Below are 19,344 nucleotides of genomic sequence, written 5' to 3'. Positions count from 1 at the left end.
ATTTTTTGATTGTTTAATTTTGTTTTTTATATTATTATAAAAGTTAGAAAATGGTTTTTTATTACAAAAATAAAATTTTAAATGCAATAACTACTGTATTTATAATTTTTACATACACATAAAAAAGTAATGGATTGCACACACATCTTATTCTATTAGAGCAAATTCAACAAAATTTTGAAGTTAAATATAATATAACTAGTATAATATACAATATGATTCTCAATATATAAATTTTACAAATCCTTTATAGTATGGTATATCTCAAAACCCCCACCCTCATTTCCCTCCCTGAAGTCGTAGTCGATGAAAACTAGAACCACTAATGCCATCTATTAGGAAAGTAGTGGATTAAGTATCCTAAAGTAGAAATGAACACAGCTCGGGCTTCATAAGATGGACACGTTAATTTTTCTCTGCCGGAAGTCAGATCGGGCATCACAAATACTGCACATAGTAATTGCCCGAACTGGATTCGGGCGACACTGGCAAGGGGTTAACAAGGGCTTGGCCTCTCTTAACAGTCCAAAAATTAGCTTCCTTAAAATTTTCAGCAAATCATTGTAAAAGATTAAAATTCAAAAAAATATATTTTTCCAAATAACTAGCAATCTGTAAAAATTAATTTTTTGTAAGTGATACAAGACAAAGATGCAGCTACACAATTTTTCTTTAAAAAAAGCTTTTTTTTTTTTGGAAGTGAGTACAGCTCAACAAACAGAAATTTTTAAGTAAGGATTAGATAATCTTATTTATTTATTATCTATGCAAATAACTACAGAAATACATAAAATTTTTTTAATATCCTAATTTTTGCAAAAATGGCACTTTTTAAAAAGAAATTTAAAAAAAAAAACAGAAAATTGTTCATAACAAAAAAATTAATAAACATACAAATTTCTGTGATGAATTGCGATTTAAATTTTCAGTCTATAAAGATTTGTTTAGTTATGAGAACTACCAATTTCAAAAATGTTTTTAAAAAAACGCACATTTGTGAAGTTTTCTGAGCATTTGCAATGAGAGGCTAGGCTAATATTTAAAATAGGAGTAAAAACAATTTTTCGAAAAACATTGTGTATCCTGAATTCTAAATATCTTGAGTTCTATCCACAGGTGTCACAGGAGCCCGATTTTTTGACGGGAACAAAATTAATTTTCAATCACAATAGTTTTCTAAATTTCACAAGAACAAAAATCTTTCTTAAATGTGTACATACTGGCAAAAAGAATTATTAGTTTTACCTCTCTCTTGTTTTTAATTGTAAAGAATTTAAATTGATAATAAGTAACAAAACTTTTCTTTATTTGTCTGAAATATTGAGGGAGCTTTTAAAATTTTTTAATTATTTTGAGAGATACACACCCAACGTTCTTCTCCCCAATGGCGTCTATTATTTCTTGACTTCTACTTTATCTATTATAGTACGAAGGTATAAGAATAAAATCTTATTTTATCCTTTATAAGTAATCTGTATAAATAAGAACTTCTTTTAGGCCTTGTATCATAATGCAGTAAGAAATATAAAAAGAAAAGCATCTGAAATGGAATACTGTTTTACTCATTGAAAAGTCAAGATATATAGATTTTTAAAACTGCTTGGTTTCATACATCCAGCTCAAATTTCAAAAGTCATCCAAACTAACATTTTATGCTTGCACAATAAATCTCCATGTGGGATGGCTCGTCTTATAAATGAATTTTGAAATGATGAGCTTTTTGCAAATTTAATTATAGGAAAATTAACACAGTATTCAAATGGGAGATATATCTATGCGATTTTAATGCATTTTTTTTGGATTGCTTTACTTTTATAATGACTAAATGTAATACATTTAAGTAAAGAAATATATATTTTAAAAATATTTATCCCTCTTATACAGTGAACAGTGCATACATTACCAGAAGAATCTATTCTTGGCAGGGGAGATATTTATCACCTACAGTGAAGTGATTAATTTGACAAAATAAAAATTAGTGTAAAAAGAATCTGGAATTGCTTTTAAATGAAAATTTTACCTACGCAAGATTTTATTTTATTTATTATTAAAATATAATTTAATTCTATTAATTAACATTAATTAATTTTAATAGATTAAATGCAATGTCTTTTGTTCTTCCATGGCAACTCCCTTCCAATTTCTAATCTTTAGGGTTTTTAAATTATTTTCGATGTCGTTGAGCCATCTGGTAGGGGGTCTGCCTCTGGGACGTGACCCCTCAGGATTCATAAAGGTGACTATTTTCACAGCGCTAAATGTTGCTTTAAATATTAATCATTTAATGTATTAACCGGTTTAACTTATTTAATTTTTTTTGTCAATGAGTTACAAAAATTTTCCCACAGTTTAAGTCAAACTATGTAAAACTCTATGAAAGAGAATCTTTAGAAAATCCTTCCATTAGACTCAACTGAGTAAAAATAGAAAAAAAAAGTTTTCTCAAATTTTGTATTTTTATTATCGGTGGACGTTTTCTCAAAAACTGCACTGCCAATCTTATTAGAAATTTTTACACTTCTAAAATTCTTTTTTCAAGCAGAATTTATTTATGAGGCTAAACCGAAAATTTTATTAAAAGTCAATTTTTAATTGCCATTTCTATGTAGACAAAGTTTAGAATCAAAAAAATTAAATATGTGTTAAATATCTAAAAAATTAAATATGCAAATATTTATGTCGAAAATTGCATCTTAAATTGAGGGTCTTCAACAAACAATGTCTTTGATTTTTTTATATTGCCTTTTAGCCATTGTAAGCAGTTAGGAAAAACTTACTAAACTCTCTTATATATTCAGGAGAAAGAAAAAGAAAACCATTTGACATTCTAAAGGATTTAAAATTTTCAAAAATATTCTATATAAATTTCTATTCAGGCACACAATTTGTTCTTTAAATAAGAAAGGTAAAAACTTTTCCCAGAAGAAAAATATCGGGTGAAAATAAATTTTACGTGATTGCAAATGCTCAGTTGATTAAGTCATACTAATCTGCAATCCCAGTAGTTCATAATTTTGCTTTTATTTCATATTAGGAATGAGATATGTGAAGATGGTATACTATTCTATGAGCACTAGTTGCGTTTGAATTGTATACAACAGATCAAAAATTTGTTTAACTATAGATTGCAAAAAACATGAATTAAAATTATGTGAACATGAGAAATTAAAATAGTCAAATACCAGACAGTTGTAAGATTTTAATTTAGGAAAGTTGCATAACTTTTTTTCTATAAAAGTAAATAAGTTAGATTGCAGTAATTTTTCGTTTTTTAGAATCTTTACTTATGGTAGCACTGGCACTTATTAGCAGGGTCGATCAACATAACAGTTGAAGTCCTTAATTTAGCTACAGAAAAAGTTTCCAAAATTTCTAAGCTTATACACAGAAATATAAACTGTACACTTTTTATATCTAGCTAATAAGAAAAATTATTAACCACTGATACAGAACTAAATTTAACCGTTGAAGACTTAGTAAATTTAAAATGTGTCTATCTTAATATTTCATTATTTAAATAAATTAGCTTAAATTTTTTAAAATACTGTTATATTTTCATTTAAATATCAAGAAGTGATAAAAAATAAGTACTCATAATACAGTCGAACCTGCCTATCTCGAATCTCGCGGGAAAGGGGAAAAAATTTGAGATAGAGAGGTTTCAAGATATACAGGTAAGTTTAAAAAATGAAATTCGAGCAGCAATGTTTAATTAAAAGAAACTTTAAATCATTTATGTTGTAAAGAATTTAATTATGATTACATATTAATTACATCTAATAAAAGTTTTTAACAGTCATACGCACCTCATAGGTAGTCTTTTAATGATTTCTGACGTCGGATTTTCTTTGATTCGATAATTTTTCGAATGTTGGAGAGAGCAGCGAACCCCTCGTGTCCAACGTTTTCTTGACATTCAAGAAAGTTTGTTAAACGTTCCACAGCTTTTTCAGCTTCCTTTACTGTCACTTTCGGTGCTTCTATATGCTCTTCGTCTACTTCATTTTCGTCTTCGGAAATGCATCTGACATTATCGACAATTTCCGAATCTGTCAAAGTTCCACATGTGGCCAAGGAGTCATCCACTTGCAAAAATTCTTCAAAGGAAATGTTCACTTTTAATCCAGATTTTATTGCATTCCAATCTTGTGAATTTATTTCGATCATTTCTTCATCAGGGATATAAGTTTCCTCAGCTTCCTTTTCGGAAATTTCAGTCTCTTCTTCAATAATCCCCATCTCTTCTTCACGCTCATTCTTAAACCCAGCTTTTTTAAAACCATTTTGAATGGTCTTCTGTGTTACATTTCTCCATGCGTGGTCTGTCATTCTGATAGAATCCAGTACATTTATCTTGGGAAGGGTACTTCCTTCATCAATTGCATCTACGAGTTTGCGGATCAACTGTTTTCTGTAGTTAACTTTAAAACTTCTGATTACTCCCTGATCCATAGGTTGAAGCTTTGAGGTGGTGTTTGCGGGAAAATACTTAACACAAACATTTTTCAGTTCAGGCAGATTGTTATGCGCACTACAGTTGTCTATAAAAAGAATAATTTTTCTTTTTTTTAATCGCATGGATTTGTCTAAGGACTTTAACCAATTTCCAAAGATTTCACTCGTCATCCAAGATATTTTATTTGCTTTGTATGGAAAAGGGAAGGATTTTACTTTAGAAAAGCATCTAGGCTTTTCTGAGCGTCCGATCATGAGAGGAGGAAGTTTCTCTGTGCCTGCTTCATTTGCAGCTAAGAGCAATGTCAAACGAGCTTTACTTTGTTTTCCTCCCCTGCATGCTTCATCTTTAAACATAGCAGTTTTGTCCGGCAAACATTGATAAAACAGTCCTGTCTCGTCAGCATTGAAAATATTTTTTGGCTCATAGCCTTTCACTAAATCAGGAATGTTTTTAATCCAGTCTTCGCATACACTTTCCGGAACAGATGCTCTTTCACCACAAAGCTTTCTAAAAATAATACCGTGCCTATTTTTAAAACTTTCTAGCCATCCGTTACTGCCTTTAAAATTATCTTCATGGCCAAGCTCTTTAGCAAAATCCTCAGCTTTTCGTTGCATTATTTATCCACTGATAGGAATACCGCTGCTCCTGCATTGTGTAAACCATTTTAAAACACATTCATCCACGTCCGGAAAAGTGCATTTTCGGCTTTTTTTCGCATTCTTGTTGCTGCTATGAAATTTTTGCTCCACAGCTTCTCGATTCTTAATAATTGTAGAAAGTGTGCTTGCTGGTAAACCGAACTTCACTGCAACTTCGTTTTTTTTCATTAATGGATTTCCGTCCAAGAATGTTAAAAGTTTCATTTTTTCTTCAATGGAGAGAACATTCAATTTACGTTTAGCCCCTGCCATACTTGATCAAAATTCAATTGAGCAATGTTTAAAAAAAACTGAGACGCTCAAACCAACGACCTCCTAAAAAAATTCTACTGATAAAATGAATTTCTCTTTGTGTTGTTCTTATCCATGTGTGGAAACTGATGCCCAGTGGTGACGCCCCCCTCATCAATCAACTTCTCATTGTCCGAATACACTCAATTGGTTGGAGAGTGTGACGATAGTAACCGGGAATTCCAAGAAACGACCCCCCAATCTGCTCATTCTTACTTCCCAAGGGGCTAGGGAATTTTTCTGTTCTTCTAATGTAGCTTGTTTGAACAATTTCTGCTGTCCAGACATCGGTTACGATGATGTACATTCTCTTTCAAAATTCGAGAAACACAGGTTTTGAAAGAAATTCTTTTGAGATAAACTTGGAAAAATACATTAAAATTAAATCGTTAATGTCGGGAAACTAAGAAATTTCGAGAAATACAGGTTTTCGAGATAAGCAGGTTCGAGATAAACAGGTTCAACTGTATTAGCTAATGTTAAGGGTAATCTAAATTTCACAAATGTTAGCAGTCACAAATGTTAGACAAATGTTTAAAATATTAATATTCCGAAGTTACTGGAGGGTATATTTCAGTATCAGTACTTATTTGCGCCAACTACCAAGACCGAGGAGTCAAAGTGTTTTTATACAAGTAAAAAGTTTTAAAATAAGTTCTTAGTAGTTTGTCTGGCTATGAGTTATACCCTTAGAGTTAGTTTCTTCTGTGAAGTTTTTTAAGTTCATGAGCTACTGCTAGATTATCTTTAAAATATGGAATCTGAAGTACCAATACAGAAATCTAATTTTAAAGGAACTTATTCTCTTTATTTACTATTGATTAATCTTTTACTTTAAAAAAAATTTATATTCAGATTTTTTTAACAAAATTCCTAAATTTCTGCACTTGATAAGTTGAAATAGATTTTCCTGACAAAAAAAAAAAGCAATTAATAAACTAATAAAACTAGAGAATAAATAATAAACAACAGTAAAGAAATTTAAAATATATTAATTTATTAAGAAAGGAACTTTACATAGCATCAAAATTAAATCTGTAGGCTTCTTGCATTCTTTCTCTTTTGTCTTCTCTTTTCTCCTTCCAATGAAGTAAAGCAACAATTAAAGCAATAAATATACAAGTTCCTACCAAAGAAATACAAGTTAACATCACCAAGCGACTGGGCGTCACAAAAAGTTTCTTGACCCATTTACTCGAGTCATTAGGAGGGTAAGGTATCACAACTATTTGAGAATTTGGAATGATTTGAAGCCATTCACGACTGTGAACGGAGCCATTAAATTTAGCAGGTATTGAAACTGTGAGTACATCTATAAAGTTAGGTGTTGGTCCCAAACCAAACATCGAATATGGAAGTTGTAGTGGAAAGTGAGCAGACTGTGGTAATTGAATTGCGGTACTGACAACAGGTGTGCCATCTTGCTTGGTCATATTGTACCGGACCAACGGTCCAGGCTGGTTCACACCATAGGGCTCAGTAGAACAGTCATTATAACACAATCCACTTAAAACTAACACTTTCAGAAAACATGAATCATAAATTTCAGTATTTCTAAAAGCTTGTATTTTCCATTGTCCATCATTATTAGTTGATACCAATATATCTAGAATACCATCTTCAAACAAATCAAAAAATGAAGCCAATTGAATATTTTTCATGTTAGAAAGGCCTGGTACATCCCATATAATCTCAAGACTTCGTCCAAATGTACAACTTTCACAAGGTATATTTCTCAAAATAACAGCCTTTACATGAGCAGAATTTATACTGGACTGCAAAACTACCAAAAGGTCTGGATAACCGTCCATGTTGACATCACCATAGCGAAGAGTTGTAGGTAACGCCGATCGTTCAAGATGAGATGTAGACATAGGTAGTCTGAAACCATACGTAACATTTTCTTTTGGATTGCGAAAATTATCTAACAAAGTTACCCACTGTGAGTCATTGGCTTTCCACATCATTATAGCAGATTTACGGCATTCTCGGTCATAGCAGATTGGTAACAAGTGATTAAGTTTACCATCCATGTTTATATCCATAAATGTAGATTGCCACTTATAAACAGCCTTTTCAGGATATTGAATTGTTCCATTGGGAATAAAATCATGACCAGTATTAAGCCATATTTCTATATCCTCTTTCGTTCTCATTAAGATATCAGGAGTCATATCATTGTTCAAATCTATCAGACCTGAAGAATGAGGATTACTTATCGTTTTACCACCAATTTGGGACAAACTGCGATTCGTAAACTTTTTTTCATGTGACGAAATCCAAACATAACGTTTCCCATCTAATGTTTCACCGATGATGTCTGGTATCATGTCACCATTGAAATCGGCAATAAACGGTTGTGCATTAAGATAAAATAGTGACTCCGATTTGCAATCAACTGAATCAAATCCAGTACCCCAGAGTACTCTAATGTCATTAATTTTGGTCTTACTTGAATCACTCCATAGAGTAATTAAGATATCTAATAAGGAATCTCCGTTGAAATCAGCAGGTACCACACTAGTAACAACTTCCCCATTACCGAAAGTACAATTCAAAGATGGCTCGAAATAGGGACGGTTTTCACTGCCTTTTAATAACTGAAGTTTGTTACCTCCTTGCTGCAACGTAACAACATCTGTAAATTCATCATTATTAAAGTGCCCGTAAGCTGCTATAATTCCTGTATCTTCACTAACGGGGAATATTTCGCTAGATATGTCTTCGTATTTGAAGGACTTTCCTATTGATAGCACACATAAACCCAGAAAAAGGAAATAATTAAGTTTTGAAATCATTTTTTCTTGGATTCAAAAAGACTGCGTTCATTATTTACTTTACAACTACGACTATAAACAAAACTGCAAATTTCAGTCTGCTACAGAAGAACACAAAGGATGATTGCCACGGGATTTTTCATGAACTACCCAAAAGTTGATTTTGCTTATGCAAACCTTCAAATGTTTTTAGTTAAATTTCACATTTATGCGCAAGTATTTGAAATAAATCGAAAATTAAATGAATAATTTATTTTTACGAAAATCTTAAGGTAATTTTTGATAAATCTATCGAAGAAATTTAAAAAAAATTTAAGTTCCTTATAGCTTTTTGAAGTGGAATATTTTTATACTATTTTTAGTACGGATCGTTATTATTGATACGGTATATTGCAAATTTTAATAATATTTCGGTAAATAAAATAAAAAGAAATTAGCGTTTTAGTAAAATTTTAATGGCAGTTGCTCTACAACATTGTTTTGAAACAAGTGTTGGGCCCCGTACATTTAAAAGTTTATAAATGGCTGCTGTATGTGCGTCTGCCGAATGCAATGTTATTCAGCGCATCAATTTCGCTTTATACGGATCAATAAATTGGAAATTAAAGTCATAAAAAGTTTTTATTTTGATCTTCAAAAGATATTTGATGTAATAGATCACTTTTAGTTGTGATTCTTTTCCAAATATGATTAGAAAACGACTTCGTTCGTTTTGTTTACATTTTGTAGCTGGCAACTTATTTTAGATGGAACGTTACAAATTTTGCTCTTACTTTTTAAAAGGCAGAGTTAAATTCGTTTTATCAGCGTAGTTGAAACAAGCATCTAGTTCGATGTAATCCTAACTGTAGGAAATTTTATGCTTTTATTGAATAAATCTGAAACTTACTCAGTTGTCAAATAGCCATTTTTAATTGTTTATTTTCGAAAACTTATTTGTGTTTCTAAAATGTGACTAGATTATTCGGAATCGTGTTATCAAAACCAGTTCTATGTATAATTCACTATTAAAAGAGAGATGCATTTGGTGGCACTGGTTTGACAGGTAAGCAAACTTTTAAATATAGTATTTTGGTAAACTATCGATTTATATATTTCCTTTTCTGATCACCGTAATTTCAACATTGGTTACTGTCAGAAAGAATGCTACCTATAATTCGACTCTCCTTAGAAGGTTATTATACTTATGGCGTTTTTAGAAAATGTTAATGATTTTCTTTTTAATAAATGTAGATTGTTTCTATGTCGAATTATTATAAGATCACCTCATATTAAGATAAGTAGTTTAGCAGGATTGAAATAAATGTTGCTTAAAAAAATTTTATAAAACATTCACTGAGTCAAATACATGTCGTTATTCTCATTTAAATTTAATATTTGGGAGATTAAATTGCATTTCATATAAGATATTATTCAAACTGGAATGTCATGTAATTTCTATACATGCATTATTTAATGGAAATTTTTTTAACTTACATACTAAGTTATTGGATTTAACATTGTATCATTATATTATTTATTGCATTAAGTATTTTTAAGGATATATCATTTTTTTTTCAATATTTATTTCTTCTAATTAATAGCAACCTAAGAAATTATAACCAAACTCAGGCAAATGTTTGTTATTGTTAAAGGAAGGACTTTCACTAATTCTATTATTCTGCACTCTAATATTGTTCTAGATCTGTTTAATTCTGTAAAATGTTTTCTATTTACCTGTGGTGTTAGGCTCATAATTTATAGAAAATTTATAATAATTTGATGTTGCAAACCTTAGCAGCTATAACTTATTATCTAAAATGAAACAGGTACATATGTAATAAACTTTAATGAACATTAGTAAAATTAAAGCTCTTTGTATTTTAAGCCTATGGTGGATTTAAGTTGGTCAGAATTGATAGTAGCATATTATTTTTAATTTCTTTTATTGATACAATATATTTATAGTTATATATATTCATCGCGCCAATTCTTATTAGTAAATATGTAATATTGCGAGCGGTTTAATAATTATGTAATGTTTTAATCAAAAATTAATTACAATTACAGTTATGAAAATATGAGCTAATCTTTATTTTCAGGTAATAGGAAGCGCAAGAATGCCAAAGTAAAAGTTGTTGGCAGAAGTCTATTTATTTTCTATTTTTTACCCATAAAGTTATTACTTCAAAATCAAGGCTTAGCAACTTGATGGTATCGCGAAAACGCACAATCCTTATTTTCTTCATTAGGAAATTACAGCCTAATATGATTTGGCATTCTTCCAGCTTCCTTTAGTTATTTCATTTTTATCAAACACACCATACCGAGATGTTAAATCGCCGATATTCATCCTGGCTAGTTTTCCCATTGCATCTTATTTCAGATTCGCCATTATTGCGCGTCAGTTTCACACGCATGCGTTGTAGAGAGGAGGAATTGTACGGGTACTGAAGGTGTGCAGATAAAAGGTTCGCCCACTTCTATTGCGTTTTAGGGGCGAAGTACTAAATTCTAGTTGTAGTTAATGATCTAAATGCCAACGCGATTATAAGACAAGGAATTTTAAGTTGAGGAATTTTAAAGCATTGAAATAGCTATCAAAATGAGATGAAGTCAAACTTATATACGTTGTTAATCAAGTAGAATTTTTTAAAAAAATTATGCTAGGTTTTCAAATTAAGTTTTGAATATAATAAGTATTTGTTACTATTAAATTTATGGTATAGGCTTACTTACGGATTAGTTTTTCTTTTCTTTAACTTGATATTAACTTATTCTGCTATCGCCATCAGTCGGTTTCCTAAGCACGAACCTTTTTATTTGTCGAAGAATGTGTTACTAAGTAAATAGTAACATATACTTTCGATTTTACGTACATAGGCAGTCATTTACTTTTTCTTTTTTTTTTAACAAAGCGAAATTTTTATTTTGTTTTCTAACGGTCTTTGAACCTCCGACCCAATTTTTAGGTTTACGACTAATAATGTTCAATTACTTAGCTTTGTTAATTTAGAACCCAGTCCAGAAGACAAGCGAACTCCTGGGTCAAGTATTGGAAGAAATTTGCCTTTGTGGAGGACTTTTTGGTGGAATTAACCCGCATTTGCGTTACATGGAGAGGTAGAAAACGAGAACCTCTTACAGTTAGTCTGACGGCAAAGGGACTCTAACCCATGATCCGTCTACCACTGAGGATATTTCACGTCAGCACTGTGGTTGGTGCAAGCTGGATGCGGAAATCGTATCGATCAGTCATTGCTGGGATTTGAATCCGGTTCACCTCATTGGAAGACGAACGCTCTATCCCCTGAGCCATCGCGGCTCAATGAGAAGTTATAAGATTCTAAGAAAAGAGGATCCTTTTTATTTGCACGAAGCCGTCTAAAGAACAGAGATTTTTCTTATCTAACCTAATATGAGCCTTTAAAAAGAGAGAAAGATTAAATATTACTAACAAGCAATGGAGAAGTTAAATATACTAACAAGCAATTTTTTTTTTAAACCTGTACTCGGAAAATAGATATGTTAAATGAAACGTAACGGTTTTTTTCATAATATTTTAATTTAATTAATAATTTTTAACATTATTTTATTAATAATTTTTATTTGCTGATATCGTTTAGCTTTAGACCCATTCCGAAATGAACTCCTCGCACCAAAGTATTTTATTTATTTTTAAATATGTCATTAACAGACGCCAAAGCGAATTTGCTATATTCGCTATTTATTTAGGAGATAGCAATTTTCCACTGGTTGTGTAAACCCTTGGTAAATGCACTCGTGAGCGAAATATTTTGATATTAAAAGAAATTTTTTAACCTGATTGAGTTCAAGGAGTTCAAATCGTTATCAACAAAAAGTTTTTTTCGATAATTTTTTTGTCTGATAATTTTTTTTTCCTTCTCTAAATTGTGTGATTTACTCAGACGGATGAATTTACTGCCAATGTTTTTAATCCTATTGTTTTCAAGCTATCTTATCTTTATTTAAGTCTTGTTACTTTTGAAATTAGTGATTTTTCGTCTTGCAGTAGCATATCTCTTTAACAAAGTACTTTTACTATTGATTTTGGGTTTCCTTTAATAGCTTGATTAATTTTTCGGTTTTAATTTACAAAGATTACTTTAAATTTTATATGTTTAATTCTTATTCACAGGCATATATTAAAATTATCGTTACTCTTTGAAAAAATCTTTTAAATCTTCCTCATGGTTTAAAAAAAAAACAACAAAAAAAACGGTGATTTCTATAAGAAAAGTAATAAAACTAGTTTAAAAAGTTTTCTCTCTCTACTCATAGAGATTAGGTGTTTCGTATTTTATTCAAACATAGAAACTTGAAGTTGATAAGGAGGAAACGATTCCGAGAATACGTGGCTTATATAACTGTTCGTTCTAACATTTCTGATGTATATAATGATTAACTTGTAGTGACTAGAGAGCCTAGAGTAAAAATACAGGCACTCTAGTAGTGACTAATTTTTTTCTTCATAGAAATAGTTTTATTTTTGGTATTCCTTATAAAAAATATGAATACCGAGTTTTGCATTACCTGCCAATTTACTTTTACTGAACAAGTATCGATTTCTGAGTGAAATTCGAATATTTTATTTCTAAATATTCCCGCGTTTCAGAAAATCGATTTTAAAACGTCGAAAGACTTGTCAATTTTTATATGATTTTATTTAACGATGTCCCCCAATAGATTTTCTCCACTTCTGATGCGCAGTAGATCCCCATTACTCCCCGCGGAAACTCGTTTGCGCTTTCTTGTGTATGAATGCATGGATGTGTTTGAATCAAGGCGAGGTGGCTTTAACATAACCCGTATGACCTCTTGTTTCCCCCTCCCTACGGAGTTTCCTTCAAAATAACTGCTTAAAAATGAATGCTTGAACTTTAAAAATTAATGACGTTATTTTTGAAATTTTATTTATTTTGTTTTGATAAATTTATAATTTCAAACCACGATTGCAATTTTCTATGTCTTTACAGAAATGTATCATTATAGCGTTATTAAAAAAGGGAAGAGACTTTTAATCACTAATTCTTAAAAACAGAGAAAAGGGAAGGCCTGTTATAATTAGAAAAATGTTTGGTATCATTATAACGAATTCCCTTCTCACTGGAAAAAAAATTCAGAAGACCTTCCCATTTATGCTCTTAATTGTAGTTGAACATAATGAATTATTTAACAAGATTTTTTGAGAAAAAAAAAAAATTTTTTTTAGAAACTTTCTTAGCTTATTCCAAGAAAATTTATGGGAAAATAATTCTTTTGGAGAATTTGAATTAGTTTTTTTTAGTTGAGATAACAATTCTTTTGGAGAATTTGAATTGGTTTTTTTAGTTGATAACAATTTTTTCATTAGTCACAGTTCTATAATTGTTAATTTCATACACTGTCAATTAGGATTATTCATGTAAGAGCAAATTTAAAAACTCTTAACTTATAAGCATGTTTACAATAAATTAATGCATTTTGGTTTATTTCAAATGATTACAAATATCAGAGTTCTTAGGAATGAAAAAAGGGCAGGACACTGCCTCTCATAAGGCACTACAAGGTTCGAAGAAGCACTCATTCGACACCGTGAAAATTTATTGAAATGTATCATCTAATAACTGAATTTGATTCTCAAGACTATTTAAATTATCCTCTTATAATACATGTATATTTCGAAAAATTTGTAGTTTATGAAAATAATTAAAGGCATGCTAATATAGACTATCTCTGGGCTTTAAATTTTTTCAGAAAAGTAAACTAAAAAAATTCTTAATTGATAAACTTTAATAATTTAAACTAAAAATTAGGAGAAAATAAGCATTTAAATTTTAAAAATTAGGACCATTTAAAAAAAATTATATCCCCTTCCCCTAAAGAAAGAAATACTTACAAAGAGTTGAGATCAGGGTTGGGGTTTTGGACAGGACACATGGGTTTTACTGTCTTAAACTGGGTAAAACTGTCCTAAACTGGATAAAACTGCCTTAAACCTTGAACTTTGGTAAAAGGTAAAAATTCTATAGGTGTAACCATTGTACACTTAATAATTACATGTATCAATAAATATTTGATATTTTTTATACAATCTACTATAACTTATTAAAAGAAAATAATATAATATAATAGGAAAAGGTTTATAATTTTTGAAGCTCCAAAATTCATTGAACAACAAAAGTGAATACCTAATCCTTTAAATATAAATATGCTTTTAATACTGATAAATAATATTTTTGCATAAGGATAAATATGGCAATATTAAAAAATAATAATTTTTCTTAAAAAAAAATACTAAATTTGTTCAAAAATTACCCTTTTATTTTTCACAATATTTTTTTAAAAAAATGTTATAATTTCAGCATCACAGGATGATGAAAAAGACATCTGTTTTTAAAAAAAATGTTCTTAGATATAAATATATTAGTTTAAATTGAAAATACAAAATAACTAAAAAATGTATTAACAGTTTTGAAGGGCATAAAGTCAGTTTCAGTTACTGACACTGGTGATGTATCACCACTATGCTAAAAGAATTGAACATGAATGAAATAAAAGTATTCTTGAATAGTACTATAGATAAATAAACCTGTTTATGACGAACCAAGCACTTAGTCCCTAATATTTTAACCTGTATGGCAAGGCCAAACTTCAGTTATGTACTATTGAATGAGAGGACCAATTGAACTTGATTACTGATTAATCTTCCTTTGTTTAAATTGAAGATTCAAACAATATTAATAAAACATTATNTGGACAGCACGGTTTAAACCGTGGATTAATCCATTCTGTCCTAAACCTTGCCAACCCTGGTTGAGATTAATCCTAACAAAGTAAATATTTGTATAGTAATTTGAATCAAACCTATGAACACAAATTATTTTGCCATGGTATAATTATTATTTAAACAGTAAATAAATTTTTTAAAAATGGAATATGAAGAAAAAGGACAGAGGGCAAAGAGCAAGCAAGGCAGACTTCCCTTCTAAAAGCGTTTAGTGAGGGCACTGCAAATATCACATTAAAAAAAAATAATAATAAGACTTACAGATTTAATTAAAATGGAATTGCATTTACTTAAGCTCTAAGTAAAATAATGAGCAGATAAAGAATAAAAAAAACTTAGGACAGAATATTCCATTATAAACCATATATATTATTGTGAGCTACATATCTGAATATATTACACTTTTAATGAAATAAATCTTTGAATTTCAAATCAAAATGATTTTGAACAGTTTTTTCTTTTTCTTCAAAAAGGTTTTTATTTTTGGTCCTTTTAAACTGCCTTGTTTGTATGAGGGGAAGGTGGCAACTTGCTTTTCCCTTCAGAAAGATTCAGCTTATGGTGTTAATTCCAAAAAGGGGGACAAATTTAACTGAACAAAATAACAACCTGGTTAAGCCCACAAATATAGCATATTTCGGTTTGTTGAGTAAAAAAATAATGTATAAAATTTTTTTCTCCAAGTTAAAACACAATTTTTGCAAGAAATGCCGCAATTCTTTTTATCTGTTTTAATAAGATACACACACACACATATATATATATTATATATATATGTGTGTGTGTGTTAAAAATGTAGAGCAAACATAAAAAAATTACAGAAAAATGATAAAAATCCAGAAAATAAAAGATATAATCTTTTCATCAGCTCACATGATTATGTCCACAAAAAAGAATGCTTTCTAATATTGTATCAATATAACCAAAGCAAAATATATCAATGCAATAATGTGAGGACACTCAAAAAATTTACAACTAATAAAATAAAGCACATTTAAGTAAAAATTTCATGTTAAAACAAAAAATTAAATATAAAGTAAAACAGAATGAAACATAAAACGAAATCTATAAAGCAAGTAGTGAGTTCAAATGAACAGGAAATTTTTCAAGAATGATTTAAAATATTTTCGTAACAAGATTGCCAGATTACAAAATATTAAAACAAGCGCGTTATTATTATGCTATATATGTGTGTGTTATAATATAAATTCATAATATGAAATTTGTAAGGCAATTGAACAGAACTCCATGGAATATTTATTTTTTCTCCAAATTTAGTGACGAAAACAGGTAACTAATTATGTAATTTACATTTGGTATGGTTAATAAGAGGTGTCAATTTTTGTTACAAATATTGCTTACATTTTTTACCAATAAGTAATCATGCCTCATTCAGTCAATATTCTTATTCATTTCAGTTGTTTTATAAATCTGCCATGCTGGATTGGTTCCCAAGATGCTCAAAGAGCCAAGTTCATCTCAGTATTTTAGAGTTCTATCGTGATCGAGCTAAGAAACGAGATAAAAGACTTAAGGAAATGACATGCAACCCCCAAAATATGCTGCTAGTATTATGAGTCTAAAAGGCTGCAGTGTTTTCTAAACCTGTAGCATATAATGAGTATTATTATTCAGTTCAACTCATCTGCATTTAGTCAATCTGGGATTGCTGTTTCTTCAACAAATCAATGTCACCCCAAGAGAAATGTGAAGCTGGAAATGGTCCCAGGAATTGAGTATGAATCTTTTATTTTTTCCTAATAAAATTATATTTTTCATGTAGAAAATGAATGATTGTGGAATCATCATAATCTCTAAATTTCAAATTAAAATAAATGCTAGTTTATTTTATTTTAATGGAAGGATTTTAATATATTGTAAATATCTATATTTGTCTTTGGCTTTATCATCTTAAAATAATTTTATCAATTTGATTATTTTAGGGAAATTACCTGATTAATTTTGAACTTATTTAGATAAAAACTTGTTGAGAGGATAGTTATTTTGAAAAAAAATTTTATCTTGTTGGTTGGTTCGTTTTCTTTTGATCTTGAAAAATTTTTAATCGAGCTTTAGTTTGAACTATTTTTCAAACTTTAAAAGTTTTTTTTTAAAGATAACACATTGCATAATATAAATTTTATTTAACTTTTATTGAAAATGTGGTTGAGAGTCTTATACTATAACAATAAGACCCTATCTTTTAAGAGTTATCATATTCTTTGATAATTTAAAATTATGTTAAAAAAAGTGTTTAAACATTTATTTATTTGCTTCACTCTTTCTTTCTTTCTTTCTTTTTTTTGGGGGGTGGGGAATGTGAGTTTATATCCATTTGCTAAGTGTGATAAAAATTTCTATACCAAAACATTTACTAAGTTTATGTATTGAGAAGGATATTTTATTGGTTAACTGTTTTGAACTTGTTAATTGTAACCTTTGAAGTGTTGTCTTTTATAAAGTTAGTTAATTTTTTTTTTGAGGGGGGGACTATTAAAATGTTAGAATGGGTCTGCAGAATTTGAAGAAGCAAGCATTGGAACTTGGAGATTTTGGCCAAGCTTTAACTGGTACGCAGCTGAAGGATAAAATAATTATACCAGTTAAATTTGAGTTTCTTTATATTTTCTTTTTCATCTATATTTGCTCGTAAGAGATAGTTTATTGCTCATCTATTGTGTTTAGTTATTAATGCATTATATGTCATATTTTTTCTTCTGTTTTTCAGATTTTTTCTTATAAATTGTTATATTTATTTTAGACGTTCTAATGTACCAGGCATGACAGATGATGAAAATTCCTTAGATATTGCCAGTTCTTCAGTATTTTCTACCACTTTAAAAGAAGTGAGATACTCTAGTAATCACACAAATACTTGTTTTGGATTACCATATCAGGTGAGATTTATTGTGCATTGTGTTGTTTTATATTAATTATGGATTGTAAATTAAATAGGCCATTTTGCTTTTTTGCATTACCTTAGAGAGTACTTAGGAGAATTACATCTCTTAAAATGTAAAATTAACTAAGCAATTACGTAAAGTAATTGCTACTTGTAGACATTTTTAAATAATTTGTATTCATGTATTGTTAAAAAAAATTTTCCATTTAACTTTTAATATGTCTTCAATTTTTAACTTTATTAATGTCAAGGTGTTAAAAATCTGTAAAGATAATTTAATCTCTAAAAAAAGTTTTTGATAAGTTCTATATGTTTTAAAAAAATTAGATAAATAATTGTTTAATTTATAATTTTTGCTATTTTAAGGAATGTGTACTTTTAACCTGTCGACTATTTTCGCCTAAAAGTAGCTTCTGCGCCAATAACCGCAGATTTTATATTAAACCAATACCGCGGAACTGCCCCCAAACACTTGAATTCTTATTTAAATAAAATTATGTGGCGGCCACTGCAAAATGGTAATGACTTAGACTTATTTGTTTACACTTTAAAAGCTATGAAGGATTTTTAGTCGCCGAAATGATTTATAATAATGTATATGAATAATTATATTCAAGAATAATTCAATGTGTAATTATAAAAAAATAGAGGTTTTCACTTTGTTTTGATTCTTTTTATTTCTTTTTTTATTATGCATTTTAAACTTACAGTTTGTGTTTTTATTTGATAAATTTAATGTGTTTAGAATGTTTATTTTGGAAATTTTTTTTCATTATGATGGTGCCGGTACCAAAGATTTGTGCATTTTCGCACATATTGACAACTTGATTGGATAAGTTTTAACAAAAATTATTATTATATAGGATCATAATTATGGTGCTCCTCCTCCACCAACTCCCCCTAGTTGTTCACCCTGTCCGTCACCTATCTTATCAGTACCTATTCCTCCAGATGAAGATACTACTCTTTCTGTTATTTCCAATTCTACAAATGAAGAAGTTCAAGAGGAAAGTGTTACTCGTTGCATTTGGTATGTTTCAGTTTTTATTTACTAATTTTTATCCTTAAGAATCTTAAATAATTTGAAATGTTTTGCTAAAACAATAGTCAGCTGTTCTATTATTAAAACAATTAGATAAATTTTAGTTTCCTCTTGCTTTAAAGACAATCTGTATGAAGAATAGAGGAAAATGATGTGGAATAGAAAAAATATATCTCATACAAAAACAATAAGTGGCAGATTATTTTAAACATCTTGGTTGTTTAAGTAAAACAATTAATATACGTAATTTATTTTGTTCCAGTAAAAATCACACTAAGCCTGGGCATTGAGAAAATTTTGGAAAATACTCGATTGTCCCTTGTATCTTTTTAAAAAAAAATCTTTTATACTAAATTGAAATTTTTATTCTTAACTCAAATGTGGCTAATAAAGCTAGTCAGCTTTGAAATCGGAAACACAAAAAATTATTGTCATGAATATT

At 29.4% G+C, this 19,344-nt stretch overlaps 3 protein-coding genes across 6 annotated transcripts in view; 1 reads left to right on the top strand and 2 right to left on the bottom strand.

Annotated features, from left to right (window-relative positions):
• Positions 1-3,807: 3,807 nt before the first annotated feature.
• LOC122270069 (tigger transposable element-derived protein 4-like) lies at positions 3,808-5,076 on the bottom strand. Its single transcript, XM_043046062.1, has one exon. The coding sequence runs from the start codon at positions 5,074-5,076 to the stop codon at positions 3,808-3,810; it is 1,269 nt and encodes a 422-aa protein (XP_042901996.1).
• Positions 5,077-6,388: 1,312 nt separating this feature from the next.
• LOC107440980 (T-cell immunomodulatory protein) lies at positions 6,389-8,338 on the bottom strand. The gene has a single exon (XM_016054087.4). The coding sequence runs from the start codon at positions 8,208-8,210 to the stop codon at positions 6,426-6,428; it is 1,785 nt and encodes a 594-aa protein (XP_015909573.2). The 5' UTR covers positions 8,211-8,338; the 3' UTR covers positions 6,389-6,425.
• A 333-nt stretch (positions 8,339-8,671) lies between these two features.
• LOC107440979 (inactive histone-lysine N-methyltransferase 2E) overlaps positions 8,672-19,344 on the top strand; it is a 36,897-nt gene continuing 26,224 nt past the window's right edge. For 2 of the 4 annotated variants that reach the window (XM_071186102.1, XM_016054085.4), the window contains exons 1-4: positions 8,672-9,234; positions 16,377-16,694; positions 17,720-17,855; positions 18,724-18,890. In XM_071186102.1, the coding sequence (XP_071042203.1) occupies positions 16,576-16,694; positions 17,720-17,855; positions 18,724-18,890 (422 nt within the window). In that variant the 5' untranslated portion in view covers positions 8,672-9,234; positions 16,377-16,575. Of the gene's footprint in view, positions 9,235-16,376; positions 16,695-17,719; positions 17,856-18,723; positions 18,891-19,344 lie in introns of those variants that run through there. The other 2 variants (XM_016054086.4, XM_071186101.1) reach the window with 2 other exon arrangements.

Source organism: Parasteatoda tepidariorum, chromosome 10 (genome assembly GCF_043381705.1).
Source record: "Parasteatoda tepidariorum isolate YZ-2023 chromosome 10, CAS_Ptep_4.0, whole genome shotgun sequence".
In the NCBI taxonomy this organism is placed as follows: Eukaryota; Metazoa; Arthropoda; class Arachnida; order Araneae; family Theridiidae; genus Parasteatoda; species Parasteatoda tepidariorum.
This window is presented reverse-complemented; position numbering and strand designations above follow the sequence as displayed.